At 34.5% G+C, this 24,876-nt stretch overlaps 1 protein-coding gene across 1 annotated transcript in view; it reads left to right on the top strand.

Annotated features, from left to right (window-relative positions):
• TMF1 (TATA element modulatory factor 1) overlaps positions 1–22,956 on the top strand; it is a 36,377-nt gene extending 13,421 nt beyond the window's left edge. Inside the window, exons 6-17 of the mRNA XM_060631548.3 lie at positions 5,935–6,077; positions 6,316–6,482; positions 6,770–6,926; positions 10,136–10,228; positions 10,913–11,069; positions 14,455–14,647; positions 15,436–15,505; positions 15,771–15,863; positions 17,242–17,343; positions 17,866–18,018; positions 19,187–19,312; positions 20,051–22,956. Of these exons, the coding sequence (XP_060487531.3) occupies positions 5,935–6,077; positions 6,316–6,482; positions 6,770–6,926; positions 10,136–10,228; positions 10,913–11,069; positions 14,455–14,647; positions 15,436–15,505; positions 15,771–15,863; positions 17,242–17,343; positions 17,866–18,018; positions 19,187–19,312; positions 20,051–20,194 (1,598 nt within the window). The 3' untranslated portion in view covers positions 20,195–22,956. The remainder of the gene's footprint in view (positions 1–5,934; positions 6,078–6,315; positions 6,483–6,769; positions 6,927–10,135; positions 10,229–10,912; positions 11,070–14,454; positions 14,648–15,435; positions 15,506–15,770; positions 15,864–17,241; positions 17,344–17,865; positions 18,019–19,186; positions 19,313–20,050) is intronic.
• The last annotated feature ends 1,920 nt before the right edge of the window (positions 22,957–24,876 follow it).

Raw genomic sequence — 24,876 nt, 5'->3', positions numbered from 1 at the left:
GAGGAGCAGAGAGAGAGGGAGACACAGAATCTAAAGCAGGCTCCAGGCTCCAGGCTCCAGGCTCCGAGCTGTCAGCATAGAACCCGATGTGGGGCTCGAGTCTACAAACCATGAGATCATGACCAGAGCTGAAGTTGGATGCTTAACCAACTGAGCCATCCAGACACCCCTTCTTTTTTAGAATTTGTAATGAATTGGGAAAATATTCACAATTTTAGATAGCAAAAATAAATTACACATTTGTATATATAATATTTTTTATTGAAGTATAATTGCATACAATGTTATATTCAAGGGGTACAAGCTGCATAGTGATTCAAAAATTCTGTATATTATTCAGTGCTCACCATGAATACAGTCACCATACAATATTATTACTATATTATTGACTATATATACTGTATTGTAATTTTTATCCCTGTGACTTATTTTATAACTGGAAATTTGCACCTTTTAATCCTCTTCACCTATTTCACCCCTCACACTCTCCCCATGTCACCTTTGGCAACCACCATTTTCTTTCTGTATTTAAGAGTGTGTTTTTATTTTCTTGTTTGTTTTGTGTTTTAGATTCCACATATTAGTGAAATCATATGGTATATCCCTTTCTTTTTCTGATTTATTTCACTTAGCATAATACCTTCTAGGTCCATCTATGTTGTCAAAAACGGCAAAATCTCATTCTTTATTATGGCTGAGTAGTATTCCATTGTATGTATGTGTGTATATAAACACACACCGTATTTGCTTTGTCCATTTATCATTGTATGCTTAGATTGTTTCCGTATCTTGGCTGTTGTAAATAATGCTGCAATATACATAGAGCATTATATTTCTTGGAATTAGTGTTTTCTTTTTCTTTGGATAGATACCTTGTAGGGGGATTGCTGGAACACATCGTATTTCTGCTTTTAAATTTTTGGAGAAGCTCCATGTTACTGGAGTTTTTAATACTTAAAATTTCTTGTCTTTTCGATAATAGCCATTCTGACGTGTGCGGTAATATCTCATGGTGGTTTTCATTTGCATTTCCCTGATGATTAGTAATGATGATTAGTGATGGTTAGTGACCTTTTTACGTTTTGGTCGGCCCTCTATATGTCTTCTTTGGAAAAATGTTTATTCATGTCCTTTTTCCATTTTTTTAATCAGATTGCTTTTGGGGGAAGGGTTGAATTGTATGAGTTCTTTATATATTTTGGACATTCACCTCTTATTGGCTATGTCATTAAAATATGTCTTCAATTCAGTAGACTGTCTTCTTGTTTTGTTGATGGTTTCCTTTGCTGTACAAAAGGTTTTTATTTTGTTGTAGTCCCAATAGTTTATTTTTGCTTTTGTTTTTCTTGCCTGAGGAGACATATTCATAAATATATTCTAAGGCTGATGTTCAGGGGATTACTGCCTGTGTTTTCTTTCTTAAAAAAATTTTTTTTTTAATGTTTGTTTATTTTTGAGAGAGAGAGAGTAGGGAGAGTGTGTGTGTGTGTGTGTGTGTGTGTGTGCGCGCGTGCGCGCGTGCGGGGGAGGGGCAGAGAGCGCAGGAGACACAGAATCCGAAGCAGGCTCCAGTCTCTGAGCTGTCAGCACAGAACCCAATGTGGGACTCGAACCCACGAACCATGAGATCATGACTTGAGCTGAACTCGGATGTTTAACCGAAGTCGGATGCTTAACCAACTGAGCCACCCAGGGGCCCTGCTGCCTATGTTTTCTTTTAAGAGTTTTATAATTTCACATCTCACATTTCGGTCTTTAATCCATTTTGAATTTATTTTTGTGTATGGTGTAAGAAAGTGGTCCGGTTTCATTCTTGTTCATGTAGCTGTCCAGTTTTCCCAACACCACTTAACGAAAAGAATATCTTTTCCCCGTTATGTATTCTTGACTCCTTTGTCCTCAGTTATTTGACCGTATAAGTATGGGTTTATTTCTGGGCTCTCTATCCTGTTTTATTGATCTATGTGTCTGTTTTTGTGCCAGTATCCTACTATTTTGATTACTGTAGCTGTAATCTAGGATTATGATACTTTCAAGCTTTGTTTTTCTTTCTCAAGATTGCTTTGGCTATTTGGGGTCTTTGTGTTTGCATACAAATTTTAGGCTTACTGCTTCTAGTTGTGTGAAAAATGCTCTTGGTATTTGGATAGGGATTGCATTGAATCTGTAGATTGCTTTGGGTAGTATGGACATTTTAACAATATTAATTCTTCCAGTTCATGAGCATGGTATATCTCTCCATTTGTGTTGTTTTCAATTTTTTTCATTAGTATCAGAGTATAGGTCTTTGATTTTCTTGGTTAAATTTATTCCTAAGTATTTTATTTTATTTTATTGGTGCACTTGTAAATGGGATTATTTCTTAATTGTACTTCCTACTACTTTATTATTAGCATATGGAAATGCAACAGATTTCTGTATATTTTGTATCCTGCAATTTTACTGAATTCACTTATTCTAATAGTTCTTTGGATGGAGTCTTCAGCTTTTCTAGCTATGGTATTATATCATCTCTAAATAGTGACAATTTTACTTCTTCCTTACTACTTTGGGTGCCTTTTACTTATTTTTCTTGTCCATTTGCTGTAGTTGGTCTTCACTACAATATTATATTAAAGAGGTTAGAGTGCACATCTTTGTCTTCTTCCTGGTCTTAGATGAAAAGCTTGCAGTCTTTTACCATCAAATATGATGTTAAGCTAAGAATTTTTTCTGTGTTGCCTTTATTATGTTATGTTCCCTTCTAGCCCACTTTGAAATTTTTATCATGCCCAGATACAGTATTTTATATAAAAATGCTTTTTCTGCTTCTATTGAGTTGACTTATGGTTTTTATCCTTTTATTAATGTGATATTTCATGTTGATTGATTCGCAAATATTGAACCACGTTTGTGTCCTTGGAATAAATCTCACTTGATCGTGGTGAATGATCCTTTTAATGTATTGTTGAATTCAGTTTGCTAATATTTTGTTGAGTATTTTTACACCTGTGTTTATCAGGGGTATTGGCCTCTCGTTGTCTTTCTTTTTTTAAGGGTCTTTGGTTTTGGTGTCAGGGCAATACTAGTCTTATAGGATAAATTGGAAAAAGTTTTTTTCTATTTGTGGACCAGTTTGAGAAGAATAGGTATTAACTCTTCTTTAAATGGTAGAATTCACCTGTGAAGCCATCTGATCCTGGGCTTTTGTTTGAGATGAGGAGTCTTGATTACTGATTCAATTTTGTTACTAGTAATCGATCTGTTCAGATTTTCTTGTTCTTTCTGATTTAGTTCTGGGAGATTGTTTCTAGGAATTTATCCATTTTTTTTCTAGGTTGTCCAGTTCACATATATAATCATCATAGTATTCTCTTAAAATTCTTTGCATTTCTGTGCACACCACATTTTCTTTATCCATTTATCCATTGATGGACACTTAGGTTATTTGCATAACTTGACTTTTGTGAATAATGCTGCAGTACACATGGAAATGCACATGTCTCTGAGGTACTGATTTTATTTCCTTTGGATGTATACCTAGAAGTGGGACTGTTGGATCATATAGTAGTTCTATCTTTAATTTTTGGGGAATCTCCATGCTGTTTTCCATAATGGCTGTACCAGTTTACACTTCTGCCAATAGTATATACCAAGGTTCCCTTTTCACTACATCCTTGCCAATTCTTATCTTTTGTCTTGTTGATAATAGGTATCCTCACAGTTGTGAGGTGATATCTCATATAGTTTTGATATGCATTTTTCTGATGATTAGTGATATTGAGCACCTTTTTGTATACTTACTGGCCGTTCTTTGTCTTCTTTTGAGAAAGTCTATTCACATCTTTTTTTTTAAAAAGAAATTTCTTTTTAATGTTTATTCATTTGTGAGAGACAGAGAGTGAGTGGGGGAGGGGCAGAGAGAGAGAAGGAGATACAGAATCCAAAGCATGCTCCAGGCTCTGAGCTGTCAGCACAGACCCCCAGTGGGGCTCGAACTCACCAACCGTGAGATCATGACCTGAGCTGAAGCTAGACACTTAGCCGACTGAGCCACCCAGGAGCCCCTCACATCTTTTACCCATTTCTTAATTGGCTTGTTTTTTTGCTGTTGAGTTATTGGAGTTCTTTGTTTATTTTGGATATTAATCCCTTATCAAATACATGGCTTGCAAATATTTTCCTCCATTCTGCAGATTATCTCTTCAGTCTGTTGATTTGTTTCCTTTGCTATGCAGTAGTTTTTAGTTTGATGTAATCCCAGTTGTCTATTTTTGCTTTTGTAGTCTATGCTTTTGGAATCCATACCCAAAAAATCATTGCCAATACCAATGTCAGAAGTTTTTTTTTCTCTAGTAATTTTACACTTTCAGGTATATTAAGTGTTTATTTTGAGTTGACTTTTGTATTTGGTGTGTGGTCCTATTTCATTCTGCCTATGATTATTCAGTTTTCCTGGTATAATTTATTGATGAGACTTCCCTTTCCCCATAGTGTGTTCTTGGTCTCTTTTTTGAAGATCACTTGGCTCTAAATGTATTTCTGAATTCTGTGTGGATTTTCTAGGCTGTTTTGCTCTGCTGGTCTATGTTTTTGTTTTTTTTTTTAACGTTTATTTATTTTTGAGACAGAGAGAGAGCATGAACAGGGGAGGGGCAGAGAGAGAGAGGGAGACACAGAATCCAAAACGGGCTCCAGGCTCTGAGCTGTCAGCACAGAGCCCGATGCGGGGCTCGAACTCACGGACCGTGAGATCATGACCTGAGCCGAAGTCGGATGCTGAACCGACCGAGCCACCCAGGCGCCCCTGGTCTACTGTTTTTATGCTAGTACCATACTGTTTTGATAACTCTAGCTTTGTATCATGTCTTAAAATGAGGAAATATGATACTTTCAGCTTTGTTCTTGCTCAGGATTCCTTTGGCTATTTGAGGTCTTCTGTGGTTCCATATGAATTTTAGGATTTTTAAAAAACTTGTGAAATGTGCCATTGGACTTTTGTTAGATATTGCATTGAATATGTAGTCCGCTCCTAAATTCATGAGTCTCCATTTCCCAGTAGCAAGTACATTTTGCTTCACAAGCACAACATCATAACCATACCTAAAAAAATCAGTATTTATTCAGAAGTATACTCCAACATATATTTTATCATCCCATTGTCTCTAAAAAGGACTTTTATACCTGATATTTGTCCTGCCCCAAGATCCAGTCAAAGTTTGTGTATTGCATTTGGCCATTATGTCTTTTTGGTCTTTCATCAGTCTAGCGATAGGTCTCTCTTCATGACTTTAAAGACTTCGTAGAATCCAGGCCAGTTTTCCTATAGTATGCCCCATGTTCAGGAATTTGTCCTTCTCATGATTAGATTCAGATAAAATTTCTGGTAAGAAAGATCACTGGTGACTAACTAAATGGTTAAGATGGTAATAGCCAGATTTCTCCATTGTATTATAAGTAGATTTTTCCATTTGTAATTCGTAAGCAATACATGGGAATGAATTTTAAAAAATTTATTTATTTAAATTCAAGTTAGTTAACATACATTGTAGTATTGGTTTCAGGAGTAGAACCCAGTGATTCATTACTTACATATAACACCCAGTGCTCATCCCAACAAGTGCTGTCCTTAATGCCCATCACCCATTTAGCCCTTCCCCCCATTTACCTCCCTGCTAGCAACCCTCAGTTTGTTCTCTGTTATGTAAGAGTCTCTTATGGTTTGCCTGTGGGAATGATTTCTTAAGGCTAAGAATATTCTGTTACCTATCACCCTTCCATCTAGTAATTTTAGCATTTATTGATGGTTCTTGTCCAAATCAGTTTAATGTTCATGGTTATAATATTGTGATTTTAAAAATACTCTATCATTTTATGTCACTGGTTAGATCCAACACACTATCCAGATTCTTAAGGAATCATTATTTGAAATTTTTTTTTTTTTGCCATCGCTAGGAGAAAAACTTTCAAAACAGCAGCTGCATAATTCTAACATTATTAAGAAATTAAGAGCTAAAGACAAAGAAAATGAAAATATTATTGCAAAACTGAACAAAAAAGTTAAAGAGCTAGAAGAAGAGTTGCAACATTTAAAACAGGTGAATATTAACTATTATCTAAATATATATATTGTTATTACTTCCTATATGAACAATTAGCCATGGTTTATAAAACATTTAGAATAATTTATTGGGATATATCATGGGAAGAATTTGTCAAGCAATTTAATAGATGATAGTTAAGATTTTTCTTCATTACTGTAACACTCAAGATTCCTGGAATACAATTATTTACCATGGTGTTATTAATTGAAAAATACTTTTGTCTGTTTTATAGGTCCTTGATGGCAAAGAAGAGGTTGAGAAACAACATAGAGAAAACATTAAAAAACTAAATTCTGTGGTAGAACGCCAAGAGAAGGATCTTGGCCGACTTCAGGTAGACATGGATGAACTTGAAGAAAAGAACCGAAGTATTCAAGCTGCTCTGGATAGTGCATACAAGTAAGAAAATGAACAAATATACAACTCGTTTAAAACCAATTATCAGAATAGGATGTTGAAGAAATACTTCTTCTGTTATTTGATCACTAACAATATTTATAAACTTGGCTATATATGGACTTGTAATTGGTCAGAGCAAGTTCAACAGAGAGTCCTTACTGTGGTCAGTGTTTATTATGGGGTGAACTCTCCCTTCTTGTGTAGTTCCTAGGGAAATCTATATGCAAACTTCCTTAACTTGGTCATGTAATTATTTTAAATAAAAATTATCAATCCAATTTTTTAAGAGAACTTACTGATCTCCACAAAGCCAATGCTGCAAAAGATAGCGAGGCACAGGAAGCTGCTCTGAGTCGTGAAATGAAAGCCAAAGAAGAACTTTCTGCAGCACTAGAGAAGGCCCAAGAAGAAGCCCGTCAGCAGCAAGAAACGTTAGCGATTCAAGTAAGCAAGAGATAATAATTAAATTAGTCTTTAAAAACTTTGTGCTTTTACAAATTAAAGAATACATTAGCTGGTTTGAGTCAAATTTTATGTAGGGGTGCAGGTGTTATATTTTGTTTCTAATCTTGTTGGACATTTTTTCTAAGAGTACTGTATTGTGCCAGTCTTGTGTGTTGTTTTTTTTTAATTTTTTTTTTAACATTTATTTATTTTTGAGACAGAGAGCATGAACAGGGGAGGGTCAGAGAAAGAGGGAGACACAGAATCTGAAACAGGCTCCAGGCTCTGAGCTGTCAGCACAGAGCCAGACGTGGGGCTTGAACCCACGGACTGTGAGATCATGACCTGAGCCGAAGTCGGACACTTAACCGACTGAGCCACCCAAGCGCCCCCCCTTTTTTTTTTTTTTTTTAATTTTTTTTTTTTTTAACATTGTGTGTTTTTTTAAACCATTGTTAAAGTGATACCTCTGTTATTCTAGTACTGCTTATTTTTGGTGAATTTCAGACTTACTACAGAATATTGTGAAAGGCAAAGACTGTGTTACTGCACCTATGCAGATAAATACTAGACATTGTGTATAATTTTAGGAGAATCCATATAACTCCTGAGCTTATTCATAACAACTGGGGGAGTCCATACAGTTCAGATAAGGGAGGAAAACCAAAATTTGTCAGGCTTTGTCTTACAAAATCATCAGTTGATGGATACTTGGGTTATTTTCACTTTTGGTTATTACAAATAATACTACTATAAACATTCATGTACATATTTTTGTGTAAACATTTATTTCAAATTCTCTTAGACATAGGGCACCTGGGTGGCTTATTCGGTTAAGCGTCCGACTTCGGCTCAGGTCATGATCTTGCAGTTCATGGGTTTAAGGCCCGTGTCGGGCTCTGTGCTGACAGCTCAGAGCCTGAAGCCTGCTTTGGATTCTCTGTCTCCCTCTGTCTCTGATGGCTTCATTCCCTGTGCTCTCTTTCTCAAAAATAAATAAACATTAAAAAAAATTATTAAAAAAAATTCTCTTTGACATATATCCTTAGGTTAGTTTGGTAATCCTATATATAACTTTGTGAAGAGCTGCCAGACTTTCCACAACACCTACACCATTTTACATTCTCATCAGCAATATGTGAGGGTTTTAGTTTCTATCTTTTGCCAGTGTTTGTTACCTTCTTTTTTTTTTTTTTTTAAATAATTTTTTTTTAACGTTTATTTTTGAGACAGAGAGAGACAGCATGAACGGGGGAGGGTCAGAGAGAGAAGGAGACACAGAATCTGAAACAGGCTCCAGGCTCTGAGCTGTCAGCACAGAGCCCGACGCGGGGCTCGAACTCACGGACCGCGAGATGATGACCTGAGCCATCCAGGCGCCCCTTTTTTTTTTTTAATAGCCCTTTTAGTGGGTATGAAATGGTATCTGATTGTGGTGTATTTGTTTATATTTCCTTAATGACTAATGATGTTGAGCATCTTTTTATGTGCTTACTGGCCATATATATATTTTTGCATCTTTGGAGAAATTTATTCAAACACTCATATCCTTTGCTCATTTTTAAATTGTTGAGTTGTGAGAGTTGTTTATGTGTTCTGCATATTAGGTCTTTATCAAAGGTAGGATTTGCAAATATTTTTTCCCATTTTTTAGGTTGTCTTTCATTTTCTCAATAGTGTCCTTTGATGTATAGGTTTTTTTAATTTTGGTGAAGTCCATCTTCTTTATTTTTTCTTTTGTTGCCTGTGCTTCGGGCATCGTATTTAAGACACCATTGCTTAGTCCAAGGTCATGCAGGTGTTCCCCTGTTTCCTTCTAAGAATTTTATAGTTTTAGCTCTTGCATTTAGGTTTTTTGCACACATGGATGTCCAGCTGTCACAGGATCATTTATTGAAAAGACCATTCTTTCCTCATTGACCGCAGTGCAATTTTGATTTAATTTTACATAAATATGTAGAACATTTACATGATTCCAAAGTGAGAACTATATAACTGTATATTGAGACATTTGCTTCCAACTTAGCTCCTCCCCGTTCCCTTTCTTTGCCTATAAGTAGCCATTTTACTAGTGTTTGGTTTGTTTTTTCAGTGTTTCTGTTTGTAAATGAAAGAAAATATACAGGTCTATAAATTTACCTATATACCTCTGCATATACACTAGCATAATAACAAAAAGTAGGGGAATGGGAGACAGAGAGCATATGGTGGTACTATTTATAAAATTATCACCTTTTATAAGTAACGTCAGTTTTGTGTATTAACTTCTTCTTACCTTTCTATGTATTTTTAAGTATTTGATACCATATATATTAGTTTTTTCATTTAAGATTTAATTATAAATTTTTACATATTCTTCACATTCATCATAATTTTTTTAAGTTTATTTATTTAGAGAGAGAGAGAGTATGCCCACACACGTATGTGGGAAAGAGGCAGAGAGGGAGAGAGAATGTATGCTGTCAGCTCAGAGCCTGACACAAGCTCAGTCTCATGGAACTGTGAGATCATGACCTGGGCCAGAATCAAGAGTCGGATGCTTAACTGACTGAACCACCCTGGCGCCCACATTCATCATAATTTTTAATGGGAATATTATATTCATGTATCAAACTTTGCAAAAATAGATTACTGATGGATATGTGGAATATTTCCTGTTTTGTCTATTTTTGCTAGTCTAGCTAACAGCAAAGGGGGGGGGTATCTATTATATTTATATCTGCTTTTGTTGAGTCAATTCTCAAGACTAGGATGACCAAGGGAAAAAGGTGAAAAATTTTATGATCCTTTAAACATGTTTTCATAATGTTTTACAGAAACACTGTAGCAGTTTACATCTGCAGTTGTGTATTAGGAATAGCAGCTTGCTTTTATAGCTATCACATTCTGCTTTACATTGCGAATATTTACAGATGCATTGTCTCTCCTTCTGTATTGTACAGTGGCTGTGCCTTGTACCTGTTTATATACTGTTTTTTTGTTGTTTTTTTTTGGGGGGGCCTAACAGTGGTTTTCTAAGTATATATTGGGTACACATACAGTTTAGAATTGCTTGATGAATGGGATGTGTGCTAATCATGTGAAAAAGCTCATTGGATAGTAGAAGTATTCTACATAAACAGCAAGTGTGCACAACACAGTATGCAGGTAGGAAGTTGTGGGTAATGTTTTGTTACCGTCTGTGCTAGTGTGTACGGGTTCTCATACAGGTGGGAGACCTCAGGCTGGCACTGCAACGTGCAGAGCAAGCGGCTGCCAGAAGAGAGGATTATTTACGCCATGAGATCAGTGAACTCCAGCAGGTACTGTCACAGTTTTCCTAAACACAAATCCAAGATGTGTTTTCCTAGAAATAAAAAATGGCTCGGTGGGGATACTGTTCATGGAATTGAGATGATTACTACTATACTTAGCATTTGCTGTATTGTTTTGTGCCTTATACGAATAAAATCAGAGGGGGCACCTTAAAAAAAATAAACATGAAAAGCCCTAGGTTTTTTTATGGAAAATAATTTGTGATAGATTTATTTCTCAGTATTGTCTTTTCATTTGTTATAACTAGTTTATTATTATCAGTCTTTGATTACTGTTAGGTAGATAGGAGACCACTCTGTTAATTTTCAATAAGCGAACATGAATGGGAAAAGGGAGAGAAAATGCAACTCAGATTGATCTTTCTGTTTTTATAAATACTTAGAAATATTTGGGTGATGAGACAATTGCTGGGAGGTTTGGATGATAGTCTCTTTTACCTTCAGGTAATCAAAAGCTATCTTTATGTTTGAAAACCTTATAAAGAAGCACTTATTTACATACTGTTATGCTTCGTAACTCTAATTTAAAGATTGAATAATTGGAAAATAATGTAAATAATTTTTTCTTGGGAAAACAATATTTTCCAGAAATCTCTCATAAAGTTTGTTTGCTAGTGTTTTTAGAGCTTTTATTGCTGTTAGTGGTAATGACTTAAGAATTTCACCATTCAGAGACTTCAGGAAGCAGAGAATCGAAACCAAGAGCTGAGTCAAAGTGTTTCATCAACAACAAGACCATTGCTTCGACAGATAGAAAATTTGCAAGCAACTCTAGGGTCCCAGACATCATCGTGGGAGAAGTTAGAGAAGAATCTTTCTGATAGGCTTGGTAACTGATTTCTTTAGTTCTTAAGCTCAGTGTAGAAGCTTGTTTATAGAATTAGAATAATGGCATAAAATTGAAATTCTTGATCTGATAGTTATATCTTATGTCTAAGTTGTAGATTTTTACCTCTTCTCTTTTTTTACATTTATTTTCTAATATCCTAATTGATCCTTTCAAACCACTTGTTTTCCCTTACACAGTGTGTCAGATACTGTCCCAAATACTAGCATGCCATCCTTTCATTTTTACAGACTGCTGCACTCATTTTTTTCCTTGTCTCTTGCTAAATCTGACCCCTTTCTAGCTTGTCTACAATAATGTAGGATGTAGAAATCAGGATTCTAGTTGTTGGTAGAATTCCAGGAGCAGAGATAGACCTAAGGAGGATCCCGATCAAACTCTACTAGACAGATGATGCGGAGTCTTTAGAGTCTTTTTTATAGAAATGCCCCAGGTTGCCCTTCTGTGATGTTATTAAGAAAATTATTCTAAGATGTTTATGCAAGCATAGACTAGTACAAATGCATATATATGTACATGTATATACATATACATATATTAGATATCCCAGAAGCTGGCAAGTTCATGAAAAATTCATGTGTCCATTCTGTGCCTAAATATAAATGTCATGTGAGACACTGTGGTCTAGTGATAAAAGCAGGCCTGAATGGGTGTCCTTGTAAGCCATGAGGGGTAAACTAGATTAGTGGTTTTCAAACAGTATTTGCTAGATCCCTTAGATGTCTTAGGACTAGCTGTCATGGTGAGAGGGAAGCTCTATAAATGAGAGGTGCTCGATGTATCTCTCTAGGCTGCTGTAATGGGAGTAGTTCCTCCTTTGTCTTTTTTTTTTTTTTTTTTTTTTTTTTTGAGTTCCATGTGAGATGATGTCTGGAAAAAGATTCATCTGCTTGAACAGTCAGTGAACTTAATAAACCCTTACATGTTGTGTAATTTGTAGGTATAAGTTTTGGGGTCCATCAATTGTTATTGAGACCCATTTGTTATGAAAATAAGACATCTGAAAATGACACCTCATGAAAAGAATAATTATTTTGCAATAAATGAAAAGTAGAAGCTGTTATTTTTGTGGTTTTTAAACTGGAGTCTACATACACTCGAGGGTATGTGGTATTGTGCTGGAATGTAGGCAAAGCCAAGGGACAGGTATAGTAAATAGTATTTTTTTTTTTAAGTGTTTATTTATTTTTGAGACAGAGAGAGACAGAACATGAACGGGGGAGGAGCAGAGAGAGAGAGGGAGACACAGAATCCGAAGCAGGCTCCAGGCTCTGAGCTGTCAGCACAGAGCCCGATGTGGGGCTCGAACTCACGGACCATCAGATCGTGACCTGAGCCAAAGTCGGTCGCTTAACCGACTGAGCCACCCAGACGCCCCGTAAATAGTATTTTTAATAGGAGCACAGAGGGCCACCTTGGTGGCTCAACTGGTTGAGCATCCAACTCTTGATTTTAGCTCAGGTCATGATCCCAGGGTTGTGGGATCGAGCCCCATGACCGGCTCTGCACTGAGCTTGGAGCTTGCTTAAGGTTCTCTCTCTCTCTCCCTCAGCCCATCTACCCCTCTCACTCTCTCTCTCTCAAATTAAAAAAAAAAAAAAAGAAAATAGCACAGATACAGTATGTAACAATATAAAGTGAAAAATAGAGATGGTGTTAAGTGTATTTTGGTGGGGGGGAGAAGTAGAATTTTTGGTTAAATCTTAAGAGTTATATGCACTAATCTTTTTTTAATTGAAAGTTTTTATCTAGATAATTGTAGATTCACTTGCAGTTATAAGAAATAATACAGTTGGTACTTTGCATGCTTTATCCAACATCCCCAAATGTTAACACTGCAAAATTAAAGTATAATATCACAACCATTACGTTGACTTGATACAATCTACTGATTTTAATCAGATTTTCCCAGTTTTAATGGTACTCATTTGTGTGTGTCTGTATTAAGTACTGCACAATTTTGTCATTTGTGTGGGTTCATGTCCCCATCCCTGCACTCAAGATGTTGAACACTTCTGGCACCACAAAGACCCTTTACGTTGCCCTTTTAAAACCTCACTTTGCCATCCTCGTGGCCTTTCTCACCTGTCTCAAATCTTGGCAATCACTAATCTGTCCTCTGTCTAAAATTATGGAATTTCAAAATGTTACAGCAATAGAATTACATACTGTGTGACAATTTGGGATTGGCTTTTTTTTTTTTTTCTCTTGCAGCATAATTCCCGGGAAGTTTGTTTAAGTTACTGTGTGTATCAGTGATTTAGTCTTTTCATTGCTCATTGTGTTTCCATGGTATGTGCATAGCGCATTTTCTTTAACCATTTACCTAATGAAGGATATCTGGGCTCATTCTAGATTTTTTCACACAAATAAAGCTCTGGTGAACATTCTTGTCCAGGTTTTAGAGTGAACATGTTTTCATTTCTCTGGTGAATGCTTAAGTGTTCACTTACTGGGTTGTGTGGGTAGTTGTACGTTTAGTTTTTTAAAAAAATGCCAAACTGTTTTTCCAAAGTGGCTGTAGATGTGACAGGAATCTAGTCGCTCCATATCCTTGCCAGCAAGGATGTTGTCTTTTCCCTGTTTTTTCTTAATAGTGGTTCATACAGGTGTGTAGTGATATCTGACTGTGATTTTCATTTTCATTTCCCTGATGACTAATGTTGAATATTATTTCATGTGCTTATTTTTCATTTCTATAGCCTCTTGAGTGAAATAACTTTTAATGTCTTGCCCATTTTCAAACTGGATTGTATTTATTTTCGCTACTGAGTTTTGAGACTTTTTTTATATATTCTAGACACTAGACTTAGATGATGTGTTTTGCATTTTTCCCTCCGACTCTGCAGCTTGTCTTTTTATCCTATTCGCAAAAGCAAAAGTTTAAAATTTTGAAGGTGTCCAATTTATCTGTTTTTCTTCAATGGCTCTGCTTTTGGTGTCTAACAAATATTCCTTGCCTGTCCCTAGATGCTGAAGATTTCTCCTGTGGTTTTTTTTTTTATTGTTTTACAGTTTTGTTTTACATTTAAGTTTATGATCCATTTTGAGTTAATTTTCATTTATGGTAGAAGTTTAGTTTGAGGTTCCTTTTTTTTTCCTTTTTGCCTGTGGATATCCAGTTGCTCCAGCACCATTTGTTGATACTTTAAAATATGTGACTCCACATACAAATTAAAAGATTTTGGGAAAAAGTAATAAAGCAGAAGCTGAAATTTGTTCTTTTGTCTGTTGGAGGCAGTCCTGCTTTTGGCAATAAACTGATTTCAATATGGCTCCTTGAATCATTAACAGTTTGAAGTCAGAATCTACTTGATATTTTGGCCTCTTGGATATATGTGATTTTTCTTTTTTACCCTACAATCAGGTGAATCCCAGACCTTGTTGGCAGCAGCAGTTGAAAGAGAACGTGCAGCTACAGAAGAACTCCTTGCCAACAAAATTCAAATGTCCTCCATGGAGTCACAGAATTCTCTCTTAAGGCAGGAAAATAGTAGATTTCAGGCCCAGCTAGAATCAGAGAAAAATAAGCTAAGAAAACTGGAGGATGAAAATAGTAGGTGAGCATGTTTCTTGAGTGTCATTCTTGGTATTTTGTGCCATATTAAAGCATGTAAAAAAAGAATGTTAAAGTGTTTCAAGTCAGAATCATTAGTAATAGAATATTATAGCCAGGTGGTTTGGGTATTCACTGAACTTTACATAGATAGGTTCATGAAATTGTGTGCCATGTTCTGTATGTATTTGCATTTTCCAGGGGAAGGATTCATTAATCGGGTTTTTTAAAGGAATCTGTAAGTACAAAATAGTTTGGAGACCACTCATTGGAGTTATTTTTATAGTTTGATATTTTACAAGGGTCTTAGCAGTATTCCAGTCTTTCTAAATAAATTCTGGCTTCTTTGGAACCATAAGCTGTAAAAGCCATCTCTCTGAATTTTTATTAAGACTGTGATTAGTGTGGTTTTACTCTCTTTTTTCCTTAGAGATTTTAATTAGAAAAAAGTGGTGAAGTAAAAATGATTTATGAAATAAAATACCTGAACTTATATAAACATTTTCAAAGAACTCCCTAACAAGCTTTTGCAGAATCTGAACCTGTTATAGACTGGTGGTATTCACAATTCTTTTTTTTTTAAATTAAATCCTAGCATAGAGCAGCAATACACTAAAATGCACAAAAGTAGTAGCTTAGCTTCTGAATGTAAAACCCACATCATCTGGAAAATATGGTTGGGAAATCAAGCTGGAAATAGAAATTACTATTAAAGAGTTAATAAAGTAGTGAGTTTTCAGTAGTCTGTACTATCATCTCCTTTTTTTTGTTTGCTTCTCTCTGGCTTACTAGGTACCAGGTTGAATTAGAAAACCTAAAAGATGAATATGTAAGAACACTTGAAGAAACAAGGAAAGAAAAGGTATTTAACATTGTTTGCTCAAAAAAAAAAAAAAAAAACAAAAAAAAACAATGTTTGCTCACCTCTAGGGCTTCCACCCGAGAATGGTTGGGGATGGTAATGAACTAATGAGATGCCATGATGAAATGGGTGATAAGACTACTTTTGGAACTTGGTCTTTAGTAGTAAAACAAATGGGAATATATGTTTTATGTTCTTGACTTTAAAGTTGGCTAATGATGATTTAGCTTCACAGAAATTACCTAACTATATTTTTCTCCATCAGACACTACTGAATAGTCAGTTAGAAATGGAGAAAATGAAAGTTGAACAAGAAAGGAAGAAAGCAGTTTTCACCCAAGAAGCAGTAAAAGAAAAGGTATTGAATTTTGGTTTTTGTTTTGTTTTTGGTGTAACCAGTTAGTGCTGTTGTTATTAAACGTTGTTAGATAATTTTAGTTATCCTTCATAAATACCATTTCTAATGTCTAACATCAATAGAGTGATAAATTCTAACATTCAGTAGCCTGTCAGGGTAGATCCAAAGTAACTTGAGTTTATCCAAAGAGATCTGTTATTTCTAGGATTTGAATCACAGAACCTCTTGCCCATTTTTAAGTGAATTTTGTGTTCTCTCACTGAAACTAATATACCTCGTTTGGCCCCTAGACACTGTGGGAATAAAACTAGTTTATTCTCTTTATTTCTGGTTAATGAAAGTAATTTTTTAAAATGAGTTTCCTGTATAGGATTAGACTATACTTGATAGATAGCATGATATGTTAAAACTACCTACATGTATATGGAGATTACCTTTTGAATTTATTTGGAATTCTATTTATTTATTTATTTATTTCAAATTTTTTTTTTTAATGTTTGTTTTTGAGAGAGAGAGAGAGAGAGAGAGAGACAGAATATGAGTGGGGGAGGAGCAGAGAGAGAGAGAGAGAGGGGAAGAGAGAGAGGGAATCTGAAGAAGGCTCCAGGCTCTGAGATGTCAGCACAGAGCCCGACATGAGGCTCAAACTCTCAAACCGTGAGATCATGACCCGAGCCAAAGTCGGACGCTTAACCAACTGAGCCACCCAGGCGCCCCAAATTTATTTGGAATTTTAAAAAATAAATAATAAAAATAAAATGGGGAGGAACTGGGTGACTCATTCATTTGAGCGACTGACTCCTGATTTCGGCTTGGGTCATGGTCTTAACCCCAATCGTGAGTTTGAGCCTTGCATTGGGCTCTGTGCTGACAACATAGAGCCTGCTTGAGATTCTTACTCTCCCTCTTTCACTGCCCCTTCCCTGCTTGCACTCTCCCTCTATTTCTCTGTCAAAATAAATAAATAAACATTAAAATAAAATGGATAAGCCAGAAAATTTGTGGTTTGTAACACTCATTAGCAACCTGATTCTAAAGAATTAGGTTTAATTGGTGGTTATGTTATACACATAATGTATAATCATATGAAGAAACTAGTTCATATACTTGCTAGAACAAAAACATTCTCATTCCATTAAAAGTAAATTATATTGTAATATAAATGGTTCCTTAGATGATTTGACCAAGTCTGTCTAGTTTTTAAGTTACTAAGTATTTGTGCCTTTACTAAAGACTTCAGATATCCTATCTGTAACATTTTTTGAGGAACTACGAATGAGTCTTTGTTGTCATTTATCCTAAAAAAGTTTACTGGTTTTTTTTACCATTTTAGTCTTTAATGTGATCTGAATTTTTTTTTTTTTTTTTACTCCCTAAGGAACGGAAGCCATTTTCTGTTTCTAGCACTCCCACAATGTCACGATCAAGTTCAATAAGTGGAGTTGATATGGCAGGGCTACAGACATCTTTTCTGTCTCAGGTGGTATTTTATTTCTTACATGTGCCTAGTTGTTAAACTGAACGATGATGGGATTCCTGGGTGGCTCAGTTGGTTGGGCGTCCAATTCTTAGTTTTGACTCAGGTCGTGATCTCAGAGTTTGTGGGTTTGAGCCCCACGTGAGCTCCACACTGACACTGTGGAGGCTCTTTGGGACTCTGTCTCTCTGGCTCTCCCCCAGCTTTCTCTGTCTCTGTCTCTCTGTCTCTCTCCCTTCCCCTCTCCCCCTCCCCCTCTCAAAAGAAATAATACAATTTAAAAAAATAAACTGAATGATGGTAAAGGAAATTCAGGTAGCATTTTGGCTATCAACTATGACCTTGCCATTCCATAGGCAACTCATGTGAATATTCTTGAAGAAGTGCTAATTGGACTGAGGAACTGTAGATGATTTTCTGCCTTTGAAAAAGTTACAGACATTTTAAAGCAAGAATTAACAACCATTTTGTTTTGGAACTCAGTCTGTAGTAACTAAATAACTGTATATGGTTTGTTTAATATAGGATGAACCTCATGATCATTCATTTGGACCAATGTCTGTATCAGCAAATGGAAACAATCTTTATGATGCTGTAAGAATGGGAGCAGGATCCAGCATTATTGAAAATCTACAGTCTCAGCTAAAGCTAAGGGAAGGAGAAATTACTCATTTACAGGTATTGGAAAAAATTAAATGTGCTACTGGAGTCACTGAAATTTTGGGGCCCAATAAATAGCACCCTTCATTTCCACCTCAAGTCTAAGCAAATTGAGAAATAAAGTGAAATGGTTGCATATGAAGTTTAAAACGTATCACATATATTTATGATACAGACTGGAGAAATTAGCCAAGGATAAGAGCCAAAGGAGCCTGCTAATGGACTGCCAGAATTAGGAATGCTGACCTGCTCCACATAGCACAGGCAGTGCTGGACCGTAGTGGGCCTCCCCCTGTGCTGTAGCTTGCTGTAGCTAAGACTTGGAAGCATCTAGGAGAGCAGAGAGCTCCCTGCAGGCACCTTTTTCCAAACATTAAAAAGAGGGGAAGTTGCTTATCTGAACATCGCCATTTTATTCTTCCCAAATTTACCATTTAGTTTAATCGCTCCCCCTTGTGAGGAAGGAGTTGAGAATATGAGCGTGATGAGAACTATAACACCTGCACATGAAAGGAAACCTCATGGGTAGGGAAGGAGCACCCTCCCATCTTACCTTGCTTTTTAAAAATTTAATATGGTGAGAGATGTGTCTGATTTCAGTGTTAAACTTAATACACTCAGAAGTAAATCTTTCCTCTTTTATTTTAATTATATACTTTAGGTATATTGAAACGTAGTTGAAAATATTACTCCATTAAAGAAGAAGTGTTTGAATTGGGGGGAAAAAATCAGAATAATTTTAATACATGTTATATTTGGGTAGCCCAGTGTGTTATGCTTGAGGGCCCATATTAAGTTCTTTGGTAGTGATGATAGATTCTGCCAATATGACCTGCAAAGCTGGGCCTACATTAAAGTATGTTTTTATTTCTCTGAGTTTCTGTAGTAATTTAGAATAACTGAAATACATGCTGCTTTTCTAGAGAAAAATAAAGTATAGGGCTGCATATTTCAAACAGTGAATTTTCTTTAGTTCTTTTTCTTTCATAGTAAGCCCTGTAAATGGTTACCTCTGAGGAAAGCAGAAAGCCTTATTTTTGCCACCATTTCCTTAAGAAAGAGTTATTTCATGGTTATTTGTTGACATGTCTATTTTTTCAAAAATAATATTGAATTTGTTTATATTAGTGGGACTATTAGACAAGATATGTATTTATTTAAATTTGTTTCTGGTGATGTTTCTCAGCTGGAAATTGGCAATCTAGAAAAAACCCGCTCAATAATGGCTGAAGAGCTCGTTAAATTAACTAATCAAAATGATGAACTTGAAGAGAAAGTGAAGGAGATACCCAAACTTCGAACTCAGCTAAGAGTAAGTATTCTTCACTTAGGGATAAGTCTAAGATATTTTTATCCAGTTGTACTAAATCTCACATTTTTAGCTTACATAAAATGCATATGTATAAGTTAATGATTTGTTTAAACACTGGTATTAATATTTCAGTAAAGTTTAAAGAATCTTACAGCTTGTCACATTACACAAAGTATTTTTCATAATCGTGTAGCCCTAATATAGGAAAATAACTAGATTTTATTTGACCATGGCTCATTTATAATACAGCTCTTTTATAAGATCTTACTAGTATTTTGTTCATTGATGTTATATGTATCATTGCTATTTGCATATTTGGCATAAGGAGTCACAGTTAAGCCATATATGAGAATATATTTTCTTTCAGCTTTTTTTATGGGGTAAATGCCAGGTAATAATTAAACTGCAATGAACCAGAAAGACTAAAATCACATGTGTGTTAATGGGAGAAAAGACAGATTAAGCTTTATATAGGGAGAATTATAGAATGGTGGAGATATATGGCAAAATTGATAGCCATTTGGCTTAGGTTTTTTTCTTTCCTTTTTTTAATTCCTTTACTTGCTGTTTATTCCAATGGGTTGGAGTATCAGTTTAATTTTTATAAGAGATGACTATATACCTTTATTTAGATTGTAATGTGTTTACTGGTCAACTGGTGACTCGTTTATAATAAAAATATAATATTAAAGATGTTTTATAAAGTTATTTTAAAAATTGTGAACACATTTTTTGTAGGATTTGGATCAGAGATACAACACTATTCTGCAGATGTATGGAGAGAAAGCAGAAGAGGCAGAAGAACTTCGATTAGATCTTGAAGATGTAAAAAATATGTATAAGACTCAAATAGATGAACTTTTAAGACAAAGACTCAGTTAACTTCTAAAAATTACATTCCCATCAAACTGAATGTAAACATTTAATATCTAAAATGTAGACTTCCAATAAATTCTTTTATAGAATTAGAAAGTGGAATTTACTGTAGAGTTCAAAAACTGAAAAAAATTTGTTTTATAGTATATAGTAATAATTGCAATTAAATTATTTTGTGCAATATTTGAACTTTATTTTTGAAACTATTCTTTAAAGATTTATTTTTTAAAGCACCCTTTTTTTTTCTTTCTTTTTTTTTTTTTTGTCTTGAAAGCACAGAGATTAACTACTTTTCCTCATATCAATATGGTTAGGGAAAGAGAATGGTGTTCATATGGTGTTCATATGTGGTATTGTAAATATATAATTGTGTCTCTAATTTATATGTGTTTGTATATATTAAGGACATTTAAAGAGTGGTATTAACATACTGAAACTTTGAAATCTTCCACAATTCAATATGTCTAATTATTACTTGCTGAAAATGAACATTTAGTCTTCAGGTAAAAAAAAAAAAATTAAACCTGCAATTACTAAATTTTGAGCTAATTTTTTTTTTTTTAAGTAGAAGTCACGCTGACACTGTCTGAAGTTTAAAGGGTGAATGATTTAAACTTAAAAATTTTTGTGGCCCGTGAAATTATTTCACCCAATTCTATAATTAAGTCTGTGCAAAGTTTACCTCTCTGGTAAAAGCTATACCTATTCAGTTAGTTATATAAGCATGATTGGATAGTGGAAAAATTTTACTTACAATGATTTTTTGATGGTATCAGTGACATTTAAGTGATTTTGAAGAAGTATTGTTTTACTACCCTATAAAATGAATCAAAAGTGATAAAATAATAACATAATTTTCTCTTAAAAATTAATTGTTCACATTTTGTAAAGCCTTATTTTTTGGCACATTAAAAATCAATGTTTGATATTACAGAATATTCATAACAAAATAGAGAAGTTATAGGAGTTAATTTAAATTTGGCATTTTGCAGTTCTGTGTAATTTATCATTTTACTTTTCCTCAAAACTTAAACACAAAAATAGTGTGGAAAAAGCTTTAAAAACAGCTTTGCTTTCTTTCGAATGTTATTTTGTTTAAAAGTTAACTAGGCTGTGTTTTAGATTTGTGATATATTTTGATACATTTTATTACTCAAAGTCATTTAGCTGCCTTTAGGTGGGAATAAAAACTCGCATTTAAAATTTAGTTTAATTTTAAACACTAGAACTTGGGAGTATAGCTACAAGCAAGCCATGTTGAAGAATTTGGAATGCTTTTCAGGGCAATTCAAGTGACCTCATTTTTATTCTTTTTGTATTCCAGACAGTGTTTCTGTCATGGATCTCTGATTTGTAGCACTAATAAATACTCTTTCAGTGTGAACCAAACTCATAAAATTAATTTTCTATATATTAGTGGTAAGAAGCAGTGTAATAGCTTTTTGTCAGCTTGGATTTTTTTTTTTTTTTTTTTTTTTTTTTTTTTTTATTCAGGGGCTGACAAGGAATGACAAGACTGATAGCAATAAAAAAATGTACAGAATTAGAAAATATAGGAAACTTAAGTTGCAAAATTCTGTCAAGCATTTGAAACTAGAAGTTTAGAAATTGCAAAACTATTCTTTTAAAATATCTATTAGTGAGAAAATAAAGTCTTCAGTTGTGGAGAAAAGATTGAAATAAAACCTATACCTTTCAATTTCAAAATAGTAAACATTCTCTTTTCTTCTTATTAATAACATTAATAAAATCAATTCAACTTAAAATTTTAAAAGTGTTTTCAATTTATTTAACTCATAAATGATAAGCATTTATTTAAAGCCTTGGCTGTATATTACCCTATGTTCTTTATCCAAAAATTAATAACAAATAGTCATACGTATTTTATTATACACTTAGATCTCTCAGTACATTTTTATAAGTTTGAGAAGGTGTAGGGAATGAGTTTCTTGAAAAATTCCACTAAGTGGCAGAACACCTATAGAATTTTGGTTGCTGTATTTTGCTGTGTGTCATTAAAACTTCTCCATCCATATTCTAGTAAGGTAATGTTTATAATAGTTTGCAATCAGATGTTTCTAATCTTGAAAGAAAATAGATATTACAAATGATAATTTCAACAATATAAAAAAAGAGTAGAAGAGGTGTGAACCTTGTTGATATGTAGACAGCTGAATACAGACTAGGTGTTTTTCCAACTCCTGGGAAGCTAAATTGAGACTACCATTTCTTTCTTTTTCATTTCCTCTTTTTTGAGAAGTTCCAGGTGTATACTCCTTAGCATATGGGAATGTACCGAATGTATCTGTATTATGATTTGAGGTATTCTGAATATGAGTAACTTCTGACCTGGGGAAACATGAGTTTTTGGAGTTAATTAAGTGAATTTTCTTTTCGCATGATCCCTCAATTGGCATTTGATTTCTTAATTGAAAATTTATGCAGATGTGTATTAAAAGTATATGATTTGTAGTATTTAGAAAATATCCACAAGAAAAAAAAGAAAGTGACTATAGATATCTTTATCTTGTTTTACTATTTGTCTAGTATATATACATTTTTTTCTAGTGTATTATAATTTTTTTATTTTCCTTTAAAAATCTAATCACCCGTATTTCATTCAGTTTTACACTGTAACTTTAATTTCATATTTTGTAAAGGGCTAAAAGTATGATTTAAACTACAGATTGACATAATATTTTAATTCTAAATGAAAGGTAATGTAAATAAGCATGGATCTGATTTTAATAAAGATTTTAAAATATTAATAATGTATTTCATTGTTAACATAATTTAGACTGGCCAATGACTAATGGTATTGTTTTATGAAGATAATATAACTTGTATAACTTTGGAGTTCATTTTTTTTTTTAAGTTTATTTTTATCTCTTTTGAGACAGAGAGAGTGAGCGGGGGAGGGGCAGAGAGAGAGAGGGAGGCAGAATCCCAAGCAGGTTCAGGGCTGTCAGTGTGGAGCTGACTTGGGGCTTGAACTCCTGAACCTTGAGGTCATAACCTGGCCAAAACCAAGAGTCAGACACTTAACTGACTGAGTCACCTAAGTACCCCTAAAATACATATTTTAAAATGAGGATAAGCCCAACTTTTCTGTAACTTACATTGTGAAGACTGTTAATAGTATTAAGGATAGTTTTTCTAACGAAGATATGTTTTTGGAAAACAATTCTGAGAATTTCCTTTTGCCACTAAATTACTGTAAGGGTGATTAGTCTTTTAAAAATCACACTGTCGGGATATTCTTCTAAAAGTCTTACAACAGTTAAGTATTGAAATAATAGTAGATAAAATATTGTCCTGTCTTCCTGAGTTACCTACCCTGAGTTCATACTGTTTGTACTATTGAACTTTGCAACTTTGATCCTTAGAAATACAAGCTTTTGCCCTAACATCTATCCGTTCTACCTTTAGCAAATCAAGATCTTTTAATAAGACAGAAGGGAAATTAGTGGTTTTTTCTTCTTAATACTAAATACTTCTCAAAACAAATAAAAAGCCCCAAATTCTTCAGTGGTCCACGATTGCGACACAGAGAATTTGCTATTGGTGCTATCCAGAATTTATTCCCCATTCTGCCCTGCTTCTAACTAAGCTAAATTTAAATTTAGAAACTTCAAATAATACTAAGCAAGGGGTATTAAGAGGTGTTGCTGTTTGCTTAATATTGAGCTCTCTTGTTGCTTTTACATGTAGTGACAAACAGAGGTGTTCTTTCAGTTTTATACAACACCATGCCCATTTGTCTCCTGAAATTTCAATCTTCATTTTAAAAAATACATACTGTTTACAAATCTGTGGTCATGTTGATTATAGCAAACACCGTGCTTACTTACTTTGTTACTGTGGAAAGAATTAACTGAAATGTGCTCATAATCCCTTATCCACTGTTTTGAAGTCTAGAAAACTCCGAAAACTAATTGGTATTTTTATAAGTTTATTACCAGATCTGCTTTGGTGGTAAAGCCTGACCTTTACTGACATGGGGCTATTTAGAGGCTTTATCTCATTCGATGTGAGTAATCATATATTTTCTGCAGAACTGTGTGGGATTATGGGGTGTTAACCCAGGGCACACTGAAGGTGTTAAGTAGTAAACTGTGCAACAACCTATTCTTTACAAAAAAAATTCAGGAACACATATGGTTCCAAGGATTTTGGAAGAGGGATTGTATACCTACCTGCACTCTTACCTTCAGATCAGCCTTTAAAGTCCACACCATTATTTCCATTTATCTTTATTTTATTTTTTTAAATTTACATTCAAATTAGCATATAGTGCAACAATGATTTCAGGAGTAGATTCCTTGATGCCCCTTATCCATTTAGCCCATCCCCCCCCCCCACAATCCCTCCAGTAACCATCAGTTTGTTCTCCATATTTATGAGTCTACTTCTGTTTTGTCCCCCTCCCTGTTTTTATATTATTTTTGTTTCCCTTCGCTTATGTTCATCTGTTTTGTCTCTTAAAGTCCTCATATGAGTGAAGTCATATGATATTTGTCTTTCTCTGACTAATTTCACTTAGCATAATATCCTCCAGTCCCATCCACGGAGTTGCAAATGGTCCATTTTTAAAATGAAGAATGGTCTACTTGCTTAGGGTCATATGGCAAGTAAGTGGCAATGATGGGGTTCTCATTTGTGCTGTTCGGCTCCAGGGCATGCTCTGA

This window comes from Panthera onca, chromosome A2 (genome assembly GCF_046562875.1).
Source record: "Panthera onca isolate mPanOnc1 chromosome A2, mPanOnc1 haplotype 2, whole genome shotgun sequence".
NCBI classification, from domain to species: Eukaryota; Metazoa; Chordata; class Mammalia; order Carnivora; family Felidae; genus Panthera; species Panthera onca.
This window is presented reverse-complemented; position numbering and strand designations above follow the sequence as displayed.